General features: G+C 42.0%; 3 protein-coding genes and 2 long non-coding RNA genes across 11 annotated transcripts in view; 2 read left to right on the top strand and 3 right to left on the bottom strand.

Annotated features, from left to right (window-relative positions):
- Positions 1-550: 550 nt before the first annotated feature.
- LOC125979968 (uncharacterized) lies at positions 551-1418 on the top strand. Its single transcript, XR_007485514.1, has 2 exons — positions 551-733; positions 841-1418. It is a non-coding gene; the product is annotated as an uncharacterized lncRNA (long non-coding RNA).
- Positions 1220-8428, bottom strand: LOC125979957 (alpha-protein kinase 2). 2 transcript variants are annotated; one of them, XM_049738873.2, is made up of 10 exons: positions 8248-8428; positions 6843-8016; positions 5675-5822; positions 5123-5250; positions 4684-4725; positions 4347-4615; positions 3723-3811; positions 2173-2390; positions 2037-2085; positions 1220-1960 (listed from the first exon to the last, which is right to left on the bottom strand). In XM_049738873.2, the coding sequence occupies exons 2-10, from the start codon at positions 7873-7875 to the stop codon at positions 1750-1752; spliced, it is 2187 nt and encodes a 728-aa protein (XP_049594830.1). In that variant the 5' UTR covers positions 7876-8016; positions 8248-8428; the 3' UTR covers positions 1220-1749. The 2 variants fall into 2 exon arrangements, with proteins under 2 accessions (XP_049594830.1, XP_049594829.1); XM_049738872.2 differs by having other exon boundaries at positions 4317-4615; positions 8248-8424.
- The window catches only part of LOC125979967 (uncharacterized), a 71992-nt gene continuing 59045 nt past the window's right edge, over positions 4498-17444 (top strand). For all 5 annotated transcript variants that reach the window (XR_011088021.1, XR_011088019.1, XR_011088018.1 and 2 more), the window contains exons 1-3: positions 4498-4633; positions 5196-5335; positions 5655-5824. This is a non-coding gene — a long non-coding RNA (uncharacterized lncRNA). The remainder of the gene's footprint in view (positions 4634-5195; positions 5336-5654; positions 5825-17444) is intronic.
- Positions 8563-11722, bottom strand: LOC125979988 (uncharacterized). The gene is made up of 3 exons (XM_049738917.1): positions 11665-11722; positions 8944-10237; positions 8563-8619 (listed from the first exon to the last, which is right to left on the bottom strand). Exons 2-3 carry the CDS (start codon positions 10189-10191, stop codon positions 8563-8565), a joined length of 1305 nt encoding a protein of 434 aa, XP_049594874.1. The 5' UTR covers positions 10192-10237; positions 11665-11722.
- On the bottom strand, positions 13069-17300 carry oacyl (O-acyltransferase like). Of its 2 annotated transcripts, none has more exons than XM_049738874.2 (15): positions 17122-17300; positions 16573-16706; positions 16410-16488; positions 16207-16342; positions 15943-16139; positions 15264-15476; positions 15085-15187; positions 14752-14853; positions 14515-14680; positions 14348-14427; positions 14169-14279; positions 13957-14080; positions 13681-13867; positions 13366-13508; positions 13069-13273 (listed from the first exon to the last, which is right to left on the bottom strand). In XM_049738874.2, exons 1-15 carry the CDS (start codon positions 17276-17278, stop codon positions 13151-13153), a joined length of 2055 nt encoding a protein of 684 aa, XP_049594831.1. In that variant the 5' UTR covers positions 17279-17300; the 3' UTR covers positions 13069-13150. The 2 variants fall into 2 exon arrangements, with proteins under 2 accessions (XP_049594831.1, XP_049594832.1); XM_049738875.2 differs by having other exon boundaries at positions 16573-16683; positions 17122-17273.

Below are 17444 nucleotides of genomic sequence, written 5' to 3' on the forward strand. Positions count from 1 at the left end.
AAAATAACCCAATTTTAGGGGTTTTGTACAAATCATGTAGAAAAAGCCTACTAGATTATTTGAACTTGATTTATTTTGAGGCACTTTAAATTGTTGCAGGTGACCGGAAACCAAACGCATTTATCATGAGATTGAACGTGATTGGTTAAATCCGAACAGAGCCACAACCTCAGTTGTGCAACCGCATCTTTTTTTTTTTTTTAATCTTGTTTTCAATTTATTTGCTCTCTTGAAGAGATTAATTTCCAATTGGGTTGTTGTCACTCACATTAGTGATGGGAAAACATTTGAAATGATATTTTTCTTTTCTTTTTGACTTGTATTTGAACAGGGGTGTGTAGACTTTTTTTTTAATGCAAATGTACAAACTGCATATATGGATAATCTGAAAATATATGTTCTAAAAGGCAAATTGGGCAGAGTGACCTGCGGTGTAAAAGACCCCTGTTGCCTCAACAGCCCTTTTATTTATTCTTTGGTCCCACCTCAGCTCACCCTCTCTTGGCTCCGGTCAGGGTCGATCAATACTTGCCCTGCCGCTTATCACTAATGGGCAACCAGCTGTTTGTCTACATAAAGACTTGCACCGGGCTTGGACCTCCCTCGGCTACCCACCTGCCCCGTCAGCTTCTGGACTTTTACCGTTTTGGAAAGCTCCCTGAAGGTATATGAAGACTGTTGGACACGGCTGGAACAGGAGTCAGGAAACGACCGCCATCCACTCCAAATAAAGGTGAGCACGAAATTTGATCCACAGGAACATGGTCTGGGAATTCCACAGATGTCATGGCTTGACCCTGCTGCAAAATGGTAACCGTTTTCTGTATCTTTTTTTCCTAGTTGCCTGATGGCAGATTTTTATGACCGATCCCAGAATTCATCCAACTGCCAACCATCATTCGTCCTCCAGAGCTGTGGAGTGTGACAATGGTGTTTGTGTCCTGTCAATCAAACGCCATCATCACACTAAATAGCTACAGGGTGGAAAAATCACGAATTGGACCGCCCCTGATTTTCTCAAAATGGCTACCATCAAAAATCTTGAAAAGCCTTAATTAATTAATTTTAAATAGAATTAAAAATGAAACATTTTATATAATATAGATCATTTTCTCAAAGTTGTTGATTGGAAATTTTACAATGAAAGCAGACAATTTGGACCCCCTCATGGAATTTTGTGGTGGGAATACATACACTAAAAAATAAAATACACCCAAGATTTTGTGACATCATTTATTTTGGCGTCTGGCATTTTGGTTCAAAGTGACCATTTTAAGGTCATTATTGAGATGTCCTTCAAAGAAAAAGTTTCATGACTCAACATAAAACACAAAATGTTAAAATTGATAAATCAGGATTTCCTGTCATGACTGCATATCTCAAGTTTTCAACAATCAATAAAAGCACGTTTTATTCCATGTTTATTGCATTTCTACAAATTAGAACAGGCTGCCCATGGGTAGCAGGTAGACCCCACCCATGAGGTTCACGTGAGTAGCCTTCGATCCAGTTCTAAAAGTAGCTCATGGATAAAAATAAAAATCCAACAACTAAAAGCATTCACACTGAATCCATAAATAACAACATACAATATGTCCTCCACATTCAACAGTGTTTCCACCAATAAATTAATTAACCAGTTCATTAATTTAATGAACACACACGCTTGGAAACGTCACAAAAGTAAAAAAGAAAAGTCAGTGTAAGACAAGTTCAATACCCCAAATCAAGTCCAAGCGCTTCCTGGTGTTAAGACTTGGCCTTCAAAGTAGGCCCAAATATTTTCTTTTTGGATCCTGATGAAGGCTGTGCTTTGCTTCTGGGAGTGCAGGCTGTTTTTTTGGCCGATTTGGGTTGCAGGGAGGTCAGGCCAAGGATCTCGCAGTACGCGTTGCACTGGTGCAGAACTTTGAACTGCTCGATGAACGAAGTGGCGCAGTTTCCCTTGAAGCCCTTGTAGCTGTAAATCAAGTCAAGAAATTGCCTTTTAATATCCCTCTGATTTTTAAAAAGTCTTTTAGATTTTTTTTACTTACCCTTTCTTGCAGGTGGCTATTCCAACATCAGTGAGTTTCATTCCGACCCCTACAAAACATAACGTTATTTGGGGATTTACTATTAGTGGATTATTTTCTCAAATGCTTTTACCCACATGATGTACTTTTTGCCCACCTTGCATATCAGTAACAAGCAGGTTTCCATCTGTCCGTTGGTAAACCCAATGCTGGAAGGTGCAACACTTGCGTCCAGCTTCCGAGTCCCGCCTCAACAGGTTGATCTCTTTTCCGTCCTTCACTGAATACTTGACGAAGTCGCCTATCAGCTCCTCCTCAAGCGTGGCGTAGGGGATGTCGCTGGACGGCCGGTGAACCAGGTAGATGGGAATGATCCTGTGTGCAGAGAATAAAAAGATACAGATTTAGTGTTTACTTGCCACCCTAAAGGCATAAACGGACAATGCACTGCGGCCTACACTTTAAGTGGCCCCCGATTAATTTAGAAAATGAAAATGGAGCTGCCCGCGACCCTCGTGAGGAGAAGAAGTTCAGAAAATGGTTGGATGGATGGAAAATGATGCTGGGCCATTAAAACATGTAATACCAATGTTAACCACAAGACGGCAGTAATTGCTCACCTGCGCCTCTAAGTCCGTAACTATAATTGCGAAGAAGAATGTGCCGCGAACTCTCCATTCGACAACATCGATCTCAAAATACACTAACAACGGTAGAATTCTGTTTCTCCAAAGCGTTGACTGTTCGTTTAAAGTCTATGAGGATTAAGTAAATTCGAGTCCTCCAGAAAAATAAATATATTCAGGGTTTAATAGTGTTATAAACGCGTATGGTTGCTTAATTGGACGAGCGGATCTCCACTAACTTTACACTTTTCACGCAGGTGAGTGAGCCAGACTTAATTTGGGGATTTGAAATACGTTTGGTTGTATAATGTGAAAATATTCGAATAAGTAGGTTTTGTGACGAATATGTGTAAAATGAGGTCTTTCGGTTAATGTTGCTTTGCTGTTCATGTTTGGATGGGAATACAGTACGCCATTTATACGAGAGCCCTTTCAATGCGGGACAGTATATGGTTATTTTTGTAACTTAGCAGTTGATCTTCTCTGTATGCCCATGAAAAAAATGTCCATATTACAAATGGCATTTTTGTCATAAATGTGGTTAGAAAGTGTAACCACCCTCGTTGCCCATCCCTATACTAGTGTTACCACACTTTGACAATGTTGTATTGAACATTTGAGTACAATACATTTGCATTTAATCTGTAAGAATACAACCAAAATGTTTATGTACAGTCACATTTACATATACATTTTAACTGAATCATTACAGTATTTTTTGCCCCTATTTTAAGTGTTAAGTTAATGTTGAACTATACACAATGTTGCATTGATTTGCAATAATATTAAAAATAGAATAGACTTTTTGGGAAATAAAACTTCTACCTCATGATTGATTGAGCAGTCCTACTACGCCACTCCATTTTAACATGGTGGTAATAGGAGAGCCAATCATTTTTCAAAGTGGTACTGGGTGTAAGAAGTATCTGACTTCATGTTTTGTCATTTGGAATGTGTAAATCATCTCCACTTCCATTCATAATGTAACACTGTTGCGATAAATTAATAGTAGATGTAAAAATGATCAACCCATGGTGGCGTGGGCCGGTTTTAGTCGGAAATTTGATGGGTTGTTACTTACTCCGGGACTTCTCCGAAGGCGTCGATGGACTGGGCGATGTCGGTGTACTCTTTGATGTACTCTCGGGCTGTGTTCTGAACGTGACACTCCTGCATGACACATTAGCACATGCTAATATTAGAATGATTGTGAAGCCAAGCATCATATCACATTTTGGACTTTAATGTGGCATGTGACATGATTTATATATTGCAGAAGCATCGACTACAGTGACAGCTATTTGTAACATAAGTGGCTGCTGAAAATGTTCTGTATGTATCACACTTAAAACGAAGGCCAACGCACGTAAAAAAATAAAGTACGGTACTGGATATGCCAGACATTTTTGATACTTAATGTAATAACAATTAATATTCAAATTTATATTTAACAAAGAAGTCAAATTTTAGACAAATGCAAAAAAAACTCACTGTAAAAAGAAAACCCAAATACGCATTTTTGCGCTTCAAAACCCCGCTAAGTGCTTTGAAAATATGAATCAGAACGATAATAAAAAATAATTAATTATTAATTAATTAGATTTATATGTGTTTATTAATTTGATAAACTATTTCATGACTACATTTAATTTAAAATGGTCAATGTGGTGCTTACTTCAACAGCCAAAGTGTAATTCCTTTGTACCAGCTCGTCATTGTTCTTGGTCCCGTAGCTGATGGAGTTGTGCACCTTCAGCACGCACGAGGGTCCGGCCAGCAGGAGGGGCACCCCACCGCTGCGCAGCCTGGTGCGAAACGCCCGCCGGTGCATGCCCTCCCCAAAGTGGGCTTTCTCTGTGACGATGCTGAGGGACTGGTTCTCGCTGAAGTACTGCTCAGAAAGGAAGTGGTCTTTGAAGAGCAGCTGGGAAAACTGGACGTCTTCCACCTCTGAGCCCACATCAACGGCAACGGCTGGAGAAGAGAAGAACGGTAAGAAAGGAGGAGTATAGTCGATTTTCAAACAGTCGATGATAACTCACGTGTGATGTTTGGCGGCGGCGGGATGACAATCTCACGGAGCACTGTGAAGAAGTGACAGTCAATTGAAAGTTCTAGTTGAACAAATGTTTTTATAGATGTACTTCATTGGGCAGTGTTTCCAAACCAAAAGAGCATTTACTTTGTGAAATTAAACTCATATTTTAAAGGTACCACTCTATACAGAAATGATGATCTCATGTCAATCGACTCACAAAATATGCCTGCCAGGACTTCTTCTGTTGTATAAATGGTAATTGTTGGACAAACAGTTTGAATCTACTTGCTGCCATCTAGTGGAAGAGTATTTAACTGTAAATGAACAATGATACCTCATTTTTCGTAACTAAATTATATTTATAGGAGCAATTAAGATTCATTTGAATAATTTCCCAGCCCAGTGGTTTGGAATCACTGCCACAAGGTCTTGTGAGTCCTAACCTTCATAAGTGAGCACGTAGTCGAGCGTGATGGAGCCTTGCAAACTGCTAAGACAGCACTGGTACTTGCCCAGGTCTTTGTGGGAGGCCTTGGGGACGGTCAAGGACGCACGACTCTCGTCCCCTGCACTTCAGAGACAAATATGACATCACAAGGGGAGAATTTCAAGGACTGCGGCAATTCCAGTGCCCTTCAGCATTGGGATTAGTGGTGGTAAACTTTACTCTCATTATTTAACATTATCTGTGTTATCTTATGCAACCCATTTAAGCAGCAGACATGTTGTCGTTTTCAATTTTCAAATTATTCTGCAGCCCGTTTAGGCATGAAACATTACTTTTGTGCTTTTTTTTTTCTACCTTTGTAAAAATGTTTAACAGAAAAATATATTTGTGTCTTAGTGGTCACATAAACTCAACATTTGATTTGATCATGTGATCTTTTCTGCAGCCAGTAAACAAACATCGTAAGTGTAATATTCTGGAAAAATCACACCCGAATATTAACTCAAACAATTGATCTTCCTTGGCAGAGGTGAACAAGTTGAACTACCTTCGCTTGGCTTCCGCAAGGACAGCACCTTCTCGCTTCCAAGTGATGGTGTGCTCGCCCGAGATGGCACCAAACTGACACCACAGACTCAGACTTTGTGGTTCGGCGCTCACGGACGCCGGCTGGATAGGTTTTGTCACCTTCGGCTCTGTAAGTCAGAATTTCATTTATTTTTTTAATGGTCCCACATCAAACATTTCTGTTGTTTTTAAGCACGATCTGAGCCACTAAAAAGTATATTTTACTTTCTGTTACAATTTCTTGTGCAATCCGTTCAAGCAGAAAACAATGCATTAATGAGTTTTGTAATTAGTTTTTGGTTAGGAATTCCACCAGTAAATTCCACTTTTATGATTTAGCCTGAATGACAACATTAGTCCCACACCCTCTTTCCAACATTTACAGGACAGGGGGTCCTCGGTTTACGACGGTCGAGTTACGCTCTTTTGAGTTTACGACGCGCGTCTCGTATATTTAAAGCGTTTTTTCGACCTAAGCGGTAAGCGTAAGCGTCATAAAGGTAAGATTCGTTACACGTGCGGGAACTAGTTGCTGTGCGCGGCGGAAGAATACACCGCGAGAGAAGCTATGGACCGAAGAAGACACCATTTTTGACTGTTGCGTCGTCACGCTCTTGCAACGCCACTTCCAGTGTTCAAGCCAACCACAGGAATAAAGGTAAGGAATTGTTTTCTCTTTTTTTTTTTACTACTGAACTGTCTCATTTTATTACTGTTCCAACTTGCACCGAAATTCAGTTTACGTCGCTGCGTAGGAACGGATCTATGTTGTAAACCGAGGACCCCCTGTATATTGGACGCTTTTGGTTACTGCTGCAGCCTAATTGCAACAACAAACCCTTTAATTATATTTTACATGTATGTTTACAGCCAGATTGAAATTATTGCTACCTGTTTGGGCACAAAATGTGACTTGAAAAAAACCCCTTTAATTTCAAACTAGGGGAGATCATTTATTTAAGTTATCTAGCAGTGAATGACTATTGAACCATTTATGCTGATCAGAGAAGAATTATGGTTACAAACCTTAGACATGCATTTTCTTAAATATCCCACAGCAGTTTTTTAGTTTATTATACGAAATGTTTGTTCCATTGATCATTTTGTGATAATTTTATGGTGTAAATTGAAATGTATCCAAGTCTTACCTTCCTTGTGTGTACTTATGGTTTGTTTGACCACCTCGCCGGATGCCTTCTTGCTTGGCGCTTTGACATCCGTCTTCTGTTTCTCAGCCACCTTCACCGGAACAGAAACGCTCGGCTTTGAGTCCAAAAGCTTTGCAAATTTATCCTTGGACAGGCGACGCTTTTTAAAGAGATCGTCATTAGTCGGTTCGCGGGTATTTTTGTGTTCTGCGTTATGGTGAATGTGTTCTCCCCGTGAGGGTTTCGAAACTTCTAGGTGCTTATTATCCCTTGCGTCCTTGTGTGATTTGCCGTGTTCGGTGCTCATCTTGGCTTCGAACATTTCGATCCGTCCTTTAGCACTCTTCGCTTTTGCGTGAAGCTCCGTCTCGACCAGAGGCTCTGCTGCAGTCTTTGCCCCGCTCGCGTTGTGGTGGTGTTTCTTTTTCTTCTTGCTGTGCGACTTGGCAATGTCGGCAACCAACGTCTTCTCTTCGACATGCTGACAACCTGAATTTTCAAGGTTTTCTTTTGGTCTGCCGCTTGTGAGGTGAGCTGAGTTCTCCTCTTTCTTGGGAGCAGTAGTGCTCTGATGATGGACGGTGGATTTGTCCTTCTTGCAGTGGTGTTTGCCCTCGCTCTTATGGGCCGTCTTTCCTGATGCCCCATGATTCGGTTTTGATTTAGCCGCAGCGTCTTGGTTGCTTACTTTTGCTGTGTTGGAAACATGCGACTCATCGAGAACGGTGTGGTTCTTCTCCGGGATAACTGTCAAGTTGGAAAGTTCTTTATAGAGTCCGTAAACCTCCTTGTCTGTCGCCGCCTCGTGGCACAGCGGCCAAAGAGTCCACGTTCGAGCATGGGCATTATTGAAAGTCCTCAATTGATCTCCTTCCAAACTACTCCTGCGATACTCCAGGGCAGACCTGACCTCAAGTGGAGCAACGGGCACAATAAAGTTGGGACACCCATCCTGGCTTGCTCCTCCGGGGTCTGTCAGAGTGTCAGGTGCCACATGCCCACCACCATTAAACACTGGCACATGCGGGTTCATTGCGTCTTCCTCAGAAGCTCCGAGTCCATTACAGTCAATATCTGTTGAACCGGTGATCGGATCTTTGCACTGATTGGGTGGAGGGTTGGGCTGGGAGACGCTGTGATCCTCTGTCACCTTAAACCACTCATCTCCTGACAACTGGAAATAACAAAGTAAATTGCATGATTAGCGGAGAGCAATATGGTGATCCCTCACCTCGTGTGTTGAATTCTTCTGTCGCCTGTTTAATCTCCCACCCCAAAGGCTCAATTATGGACAACTGTTTTCCCAATGATGCATTGTACAACTTATGACAGTTCCAAACTGAGACTGAAGATCCAAGGACAGATTTGATATTTTTCTCAAACCTAATGAAAAATGGTCACGTACCTTCCCGTTGAGCCACAAAGATACCGACTTACACACAAGACCGTGCGTTTAAATCCAAGCCCGTCGGCCATGTGTGCTGCACACAAGTGACTAGTCTACCGCTCACTGACCAACAACCAATGCGGGACCCCTTCTTGGTCCTCGCCTTTTCAGAGGGGCATGTGACGGTTGTTTGGGAAAAGGGGAGTTGTGTTAAAATCGACAGCTGTGCTCAACTCCACCTTCCTCACACACCAGAGATGCATGCTATTATCATGCTTGTCCTGGGCTATTATTAGGCTCTTCTCATGCCCTTCCCTCATTTTCTTTCACCTGTTACTCCCGCACAGCATAAGCCAAAACGAGGCATCCTGCCAAATCTTGGCGCTCGATCTTGGCAAGGGAGGGTGAAAATATTTGGATAGCTATTTTACATTGTGTTCACCTTTGGGACCACGGTGAAATGAGAACGTTTGCCCTTATGACTGCCGGTTAAATGCCACCGTACCGCACTTTGTGTTCATCTGTGCGTCTAATTTTATTAGTGTGTCTGCAATGTGATTACTTCCCATTCATTACACGTTGGTGTGTGCAGGATTATGATTATATTGCTAAATAATTTAAACAATCGGGCGTGTTGCATTGGATAATGAAGATGAAGTGTACTTAATTTCTTGGCTGGTGATTGAAGTCAAAATTGATCTTAAATCGTCCTACCTGTTCAGTTATCAGCTCAGCAGGTTGTGCAGTCTCATCTGCGTCCTCCACTATCTTCAGTACGATCTTGTCTTCTGTCCCTGAAAACTGGACAAATTGAGGACGGTCCACTTCTTCAATGGGAGTCCATGCAGGGATGAGGCTGTCCAAGTCACATCCAAGTGGAACCAGCGATTGGTTCTCATGTGCAAAGTTGTTTACGGCAGGTTCCTTTGGTTCAAATTGATTGTCAGTTGTTGAATTTTCAAGAGATTGGACATCATCTGTAATTTCTGGTTGGAAGGTGAAGCATTCCTGAATGGATTGCTCTTGGATGGTTTCTCCCATTGGCTGATCCTGGACTCCCATCCTTCCGTTCGTGTGGTTATTGGTCTTAATGTCGGCTAGCGCTTCAGTCAGGGCGTCTATCTCGGCTCCTATCTCTGAGAAAGCGGTCGTGAGCTCCTGCCTTGGTGTGCCGATGACGTTCCAGTCAGAGAGTGCGCTGGCCCAGCTCTCCACTGAGGACCACCTCTCCACTGGCGGCCTCCAACCCTTGTTGTCATCTCTGCCCCAGCCAATCCCGTCACTGCTGTAATCCGACCCCCAAATATCTTCCAAAGATAAGTCACTGGAAGCGGAAGTAGGCAAAACATCCGTCTTATCCAGATACTGGCAGGCATCCACCCACAACTCAATAGGACTGACGCTCCTTGGTGTTCGCGGAGTGATCCGGGTGACCTCAGCAGGTGGCTTTAGCCCTGACTCAGACTCTGCCGTCACCCAGTCTTTATTCATGGTGGGACTGTGTGTCCCGCTCTTGGCTGAATCACAGCACGCAATGGGAGAGGCGTCATGATTATTATCAAATAGTCCGTTCTGTGGCGCAGCTGCACTCAGGACAAAGTCCCGAGTCTCATTTTCAAAGATGTACAAGTCCGACATGAAGCCTGTGGCTGAGTCAGTGTCCGAGCTGTCTGACAACGACGTCTGATAGTCGGTCTGACGGCGCTTGGAACCGAGGCCAGAGGCGCTGGAACTCTCCAGAGTTGGCGACTCCATCCTGAATAGGTTTCTCGTATCTGGTATGTGAATGGGTTCAGTGCAAATCTCAGAAACATGTGAGATAAGCCCCCCAGGTAGGTAGGGTAGCGGGGGTTCCGATTGGTCCAAAAGAGAAAAATAGCCAGAATCCTGACTAATTTGAGACTCAGGCATCACATTCGGTGACTGTCTTTGTTTGTCTGCGGCGATCAGCGTCAGATCCATCGATCCAGCAGGTTTTCACACCTCCTACATTGCCGTCTGCCTCCTCCTGCATGGAAATGCATGGCAAGAGGAAAAAACAACTTTTTCTCACAAAAAATGAATAGCCAAGATTCTAGGCAGTTTCGCTAACCAATAATATACCATGCTGCCCTCAAAAGTAAACGTAATCAGAATTTTGAAATGCCATGATACTATTTCTGTATAATACATTTCCAATAATAGTGCACTTTAGAAAACCCACAATATTAAGTTGTAGAATTTCATTTTGATTGAAATTATTGATTCTTAATTTAATCCCTCAATAGTCAACAATCTCACTTTATATAAAAACAGTTGTGCCAGGTGCTTTTGATATTGCCCTTCAATTTGATTAAATTTGGTCAAAAAGTTCTGCACTTCTGCGCTGCAAGCCTACACGTGAGTGTTTCGTAGCTGTAGGTGGCGATATGAGGTGTTGAAAGCAGCTCTGTTGATTTTCACGAGTGCTTGAAGGACTTACTGGTGGCAAGGAGGCTGGAAAAATACCAGGCCATCTTCACCCATGGCCTGCATTTGTCACATACTCTGTGAAGGGCACCTCGCTTCAAGCATGCTACATAACAACAACAACACACTAACATGCAAGAGCTTAAAGGGACACATTGTGTTTAATAAGCCTTCATCGCAATGTACGCTATTTAGTCCTGGGCCCCTATGCAAGCTTTTAAGTCTATATACACCTCTAAAAAGGAGAAAATGTCTTTACATCCCAACCAAACATAATTTACAATTTGGTCAATCATAAGAAATATATTGTTATTGACTGACAAATGCTGAATTCTTTTCCTTTTTACACAGCTGTACTTCACCAAATATCAGAGAATAGTTTTTTACAAGATAAGCCGTGATCTTTGTTTAGTTATTTACTTAGTATGTATTAATTTTTGTTGTTGTCCTTGTACTTTGCAATTATTATTATATTAAGTTGTAATCATGCATTTTCTGTTTTGCTTTTCCCCCCATCAGTTGTGGCGTAATCATGTCTTTAATTATTTTCTAAAAATCCAGACAAATTCAAACAAAGGAAAAAACTTTGTTTTTCTCTTATTATAGTAAGTTAGTAGGATCTGAAAGAATGTTTTTATACATTTGAGCAATTTCAAAAAAATAAATTCTGATAAAATCCATTCGATTTGTTTGGGGGAAATAATTTAGATATTCGTTGATGCACCCACATTATTTAAACTATTGATATACATATTGTATCCAAGTCTTGCGGTATTGCACACCGCTACAAACTACACGAGAAAGTTTCCAGAGATGACATTTAAGCAGCGAGTGATTATGATGGAAAGTCCATCAATCAATCATAAAAGCTTGTGCAACAATTTAAATCCTCTGTCAGCCAAAATACCCCATGGGCCATTTTGGAAGCAACAAGCCTGTGGAGTGGTTTCAAGGCTAATAAAAACAAATAGGCCGCAAAGTACGTACCTCTCCCATAGACGTGCTTGACGATTTAAAGCTGTGATGCACCACTTGAGGGTGAACTTTCCTTCAAATGTGAGAGGAGGGGGGCAGGGCTATTTTTAGGTGGCCCCCCACCATCACAGACTCTTTGCGTGCGCAAAGTTACCTGATAGTGCGGACATGTGCCGATCCTCAACAGTTAAGAGACTTATCTATATTTACAATTATGGCCTATTTGCTGGCGTCAACCAAAGTGCTTGTGACGTACTGTTTTGATAGCCACCAAGAAAACGGGGTGAAAAAAGATGTAGCCGATTTGTATTTTATAGAAGTGTGGCGCACGTGCCGATGAAGTATACAGTTGTGCAAATATGATTGTTCCTGTCTATCTACCGAACCAGACTTTTTGAGTTTGAGCTTATGCGTACAGGCAAGTCCCAAATTAATTGCACAACTTTAGTGTAATACCACATTATGCCACTGCATGCCTGACGGTACTGAGCTCTCCTCGAAGAGATGCAGCATTTAATAATAAGCATTAACAGGCAGAGAAGGTCCCCAACTAATCCCCAGTCATTTTCATTGTCCCCACTAAACTCAGAAAACGTCATATTTTCTGAGGGATTATTGTATTATTATGAGTAGCAGTTGTTTGGAGTTGTTACCGTAAAATCTATGCTAATATCATTAGCCAGATGATGCATTCTAGGTACGTGTATAGAAACAGTAGTGGTGGCTGGCAACTGTATGAATGGAAATGTTGACCAAAAATAGAAACTAAAAGTATTGTAACGGCACACGTACAGACATGTTACACCTTGTACGCTATTTTGTTGTGGCGTGTTGGATTGGACTCACGCACTCAATGAGACAGAGTGACCAAGTGTCCTCTTACAACAGCATGATGTATTTTTATACAGTGTTGTTACACAGACTGCCGTCTGCCCTCCTTGCCCAGGCTCAGGGGGCCCAGGAGTGGGGAGCCGGTGATGCTGCACATGTCCAACATGTGCGTCACTGCTTTGTTTTTGTTGTTGTGACGCTGCGTGGGAGAGTCAGCTGAATGGAATATGAAAGTAGTCATGTTATTAGAAAATTTAAGCTCTTGTGTAACGAGGATATTTTTATGAGCAAATTTTTTTTTACAAGGATAAAGTCATAAACATATGGGAAGAAACCTATTTAAACCAAATTAATGAATGAATTATTACATCAAATCATAATTTTATAGTACCAACCACACACAAGAAAAAAGGATTAAGTGGTAATATTCAGAGAAAAAAGTAATTGTATTATAGGAATGCGGTCAAAAGTCTCTCAAATCCTTAATATTACGGAGGAAATATATATTTATTTTAAAATGTGCCGTAACGGTTAATCTGGTTGCATAATCCTTTTTAGAAACCAACCAAAACAAGGATGCACAGACTAATATGGCATTTTTATTTATGATATGACAGAAATGTTCAGAGTTTACAAGACGACATTGGTTTTTGATTAATGGTTTTCGTCAGTGTTGTACTGGGCCAGCTTTACGATTCCAGTTGAGGAGGACATAGGGTTTCTCGACCAGGACTGTTAAGACCACGCTCGTCCCGAGTGTGAGCACCACGTTGCCGAGGAACAGGTACATCTAAGAAAGACCACAGAAATCCAGAGATACGCTACAGTACGAGAATTCAAGTCACTCACACAGCAGACAGTACGAAGAAGCCAAGTTCTCACAAAGTTGACATCTGTGTAGTGGATGGGTGTCTCCTGTAGTCCAATGTAGACCAGGATGAAGACGGGATGGATCAGGTAGCAGGCGAAACTGATGTTGGCCAGAGGACCCCACAGAGACAATGACAAGAGGCTATTGATAAACCCTGCAGGAGTGAAATGTTGATAAAGCATGATCAAGCAAATATGATATTTATTTAACCCAATCTGAAAACTAATTAAAGCTACCTAAATCTAAGAAAGAAAGAAATTAAAATCTTGCTCTGATGAAAACTCCAAAACCATTATAACCCCAGTGAATCAAACGCCTGCCTTTACCTCCATAGCCTTCCTCACAGGCCAGGATGATCCAGGCAATCGCTAGAGCCCACATTGGCCTGTGCAGTCCCTGGTAGAGCGCATGTGGCACGGAGGGGTGTACTGGGATCCCCTGGAGGGCGTAGGCCAATCCTATCAATGCCGCCAAAACTGACAGACAACAGAACCAACCCAACACCGCCTGCCACTAGAGCAACAACACGAGACAAGCGTTTGAATGTGATGGCAGAGACAGTGACACCATTTTGAGTTTGGGTTGTGGACGAAGAATCCTACCTTATGCTTCAAGACTTGGCTTTTTTTAGTCGTTAGGTATATTCCAGTTAAGATTCCTATTAAAAATGGTCCATATCTGGTGTGAGGCTTCACATAATAATACAAGACATAATTCTCTGATGTCCTGGAAAATAAATGCAATGTTACAAGAAAAAGTCATACATTAAAGTTATCATTTGAGAAGGTACATTTTGACTGGATTATGGTCTTACAGCGTAGATGGCTGGAAGACGGGCAGCTGTAGAAGTGCCGTGACGATTGAACTCGCTAACATGGTCATCAACACAAGGCCTCCTGCCACGGCTGCAAAGACACCTCTATTCCTGGCAGAAGACACAGATTGAGTACTATTTTGATCTTTTGAATTATGCAGTAAAATGTTTGGACATACAATCTGTAGAGATAGACCAGTATGGGAGTGGTGGCGTAACACTGGAAGTCCAAAGAGAGGTACCACGTCCAAGGAACACACTGCGGAGAGGTCAAATACTCTTAAACGACTATTTCAAGATACAAAAATAATACCGGTCATCCTTCGAAGCTACTGGTTGACCTTACTATCTCATGGACTGGGAGCAGATTACTAATCAGCAGCAAGTTGCCCCACCAGTAAGTCTTACAATCCATCAAGTTGTCTATGAATGGAAACCAGTAAGGACCCCAGTGCACCAGAGAGATAAGGCCAACGGTGAAACACATCACGAAGATATGCAGCGGCTGGATCCTGTCACGAAAAAAGGCAGTTCACTTGTTCTGTTTCCATGATGACTTCCCATCACGGCACCGAGAGCTAACCTTTTGAACCTCCGGATGAGATAAACCATCACAAGACCAAAACTCAGCTTGTCTTCTGCTCTTTGGATGGAGCCGAGTAAAGACCTGGCGCTAAGTAGACCCCTGAAAGACAAAAAATGCTTACGGAATCAAATCAATTTCTTTTTGGTGTGTGTTCATTCAAGACTCCTAGGGTTGTCGAACTAATCTCACTCAGATTTCTCAACTGCCATTGTCAAGTCACGTCAGATATCTAAATCTCCAAGCAATTAGCAAGTAGGAACTCTGACCTTTCCTAGTCTGAGATAATATTTTCTGACTTCTCAGTGTCCTGGAATGCAGCTTTAGTCTCACCCTAGCAAGAGGAAGGTGTCAACGGCCATAAAAACTGGTCCACTGAGAGAAAACACATACAGAGGGCTTCTTTCTACGGTTTTCTTCCAGTCTTTGTAGTTGTCTGTGAATGATATAGTCATTTATGTGACCACATTGGACCTACACATCTCACAAGGCAAGGTTTAGCTAAGTAGTACCTAGGTTGTTTATCACGGGGAACTGTGCAGAATGTCCGCACATGATCCATAACAGGCTCAGAATGCGGATGCCATTCAAGGAAGAGTAGCCGCCTTCGGGGAAACCTGAGGAGCTGCTGAAGATACCCCTGCTGGTCGTCTGAAGGGAGAAGGCCTGTAGGCACTGATATATGCAGCTTTTGGGAAAGCATGAAGCTCCAGCTCTGGTATCGTCTGTGGGAGACATGACCCAGTAAGGTAGCAGGTAGCAGGTACCATTACATAGTTCACTATGCCAAAGTCAGCTAATCAGCTTCCATCAATTATCCTTTGCTCTGCAGCAGCCTGACCAGAGAGAGCCAAACTTCCTTGCTTCTATCCACTAGATTTCAGTTCATCCCAGAATTTCCAAGCCATTAGGAGATCTTGTCTCTCCAATGTGTCTGAGGTCTGACCTGACAATTTCACCAGGGATGCAAATGAGATATTGCATTTTGTGATCACAAAAGTAGTTTTACTACCGAAAGGCTATTTGTTGGCTGTTTAAAAACAGCAATGTTACAACCATGCTATGAAGAAATATAGTTTAGCTGAACCTTGTGACCAGTTTAGATAGTGGATGGATAGTAATGTCGCTACTTTTAATGCTAGTCATAACGCAATGCTAGCCTAAGGTTTTTGGACAGTACATTCTACTTACTATTTGCCTCTGTTGTGGTACCATTTACTTCGCTACCCAAAGAACCATTGGTCTTCAGGGTCCCGTACTGGTTGAGGCCCGTGTTTAAACAGTCGGACTCTGTAGTTGGCATCACCGCCTGGTTCCGGTTCCACCTCACTGTTGCTGAGAACAGCGTGGCGGCAAGGGGAATCGCTAGCATTGCGCAACATATAAACCTGTGATAGAAAGGAGGTTCGGTTAAGGTGAAGGATGATGGTGAATATATGATGCGGGTCCTCTTACAGGCATGCGACATCCGATGCATCAGGGGCAACAGTGTCCGACAAGCAGTGAGTCATAAACATCTCCTGAGTGGACTCATTAACCAGAATAGAAGGTAATGGAGGTACAAGGGATATGTGTCCCATCTTAAATGTATCTGTTAAAACGTGAATACATGCATTATTCTTAGGAACACAGAACACAGTGGCTTTAAATTAACTGACCGTACAGCACCAATGTTTCTACTTCCTCTTCATCACAAGAGTCTGGGACACAGATACCCACAAAATACTGAACGGTTCCCTGTGAGTAAAATACAAAAAAGTAAAATAATAATTTAATCAAGATGATATTTTAGTCGCTGTAGTTTGTATCATTTGGCCATACCTGCTTGAGGAACACTTGGCAGTACTGTCCTGAGAAGGAAGGACTGTGGGCAGAGTGACACTGCTGCAGCAGGCCAGGCCGGTTGGCATTACCTCCTTCAACATTGCTAGCCTGTTTCCCAAAGGCATCATACACTGCAATTAAAAATATATACATGTCATTACATTACATGACTTTTTATATTTTAAACAGACTTCAATTTGGGAGAGTGTCCATCTATCTCATCTTCCCATTAAAACAAACTGGTCGCCCCCTGATGGCCTCTAGAGGAACTGCAGACTAAATGAATTTGTGGCTTTTGTTTCGGACCTAGTAGTTAACATTGATGTCAAAATATTTTATTTTTTTTCCCAAACTGAGGATTTGGCCCAAAAAGGCTTTTTGGTCAATTTGTCTTGCGGCCCTTATTTTAAAAACATTATGCTACCAAGCACTTTAATTAGTTGTCAATCAAGAAGACAATTTCTGAAACATATAGACGGTACATGACAGTACAATTTGGGTTAAAAATTAAATTGCTAAAAGTGAATTGAAATATCCACCACTTACTGAGAACAGCATATTCCTTAGGCTGGTCCTGGTTTATTTCCCATAGGAAAGTATTGGTGTCCATTGTGCATTTTTCGGACACGGTCAACGACCGTGTTGTCTTTATGAGTGTACTTAGACCTGCTAGAAGAAACAAGCTCGTCCAACCAAGGGCCATGATAAAAGTGCCTTCATCTTTTTACAGGAGTGGGTTTTTAAAAGAATGAGGGGCGGGGGACGTTAAAGAACTACCCTGATAGCTGTGACGTCAACACCTGATTTCCCATGTCAGGTGTAAAGTATTCAGTTGCATGGGATGTTAACAAAAAGAGATCCACAGTGTC

This window comes from Syngnathus scovelli, chromosome 13, assembly GCF_024217435.2.
Source record: "Syngnathus scovelli strain Florida chromosome 13, RoL_Ssco_1.2, whole genome shotgun sequence".
NCBI classification, from domain to species: Eukaryota; Metazoa; Chordata; class Actinopteri; order Syngnathiformes; family Syngnathidae; genus Syngnathus; species Syngnathus scovelli.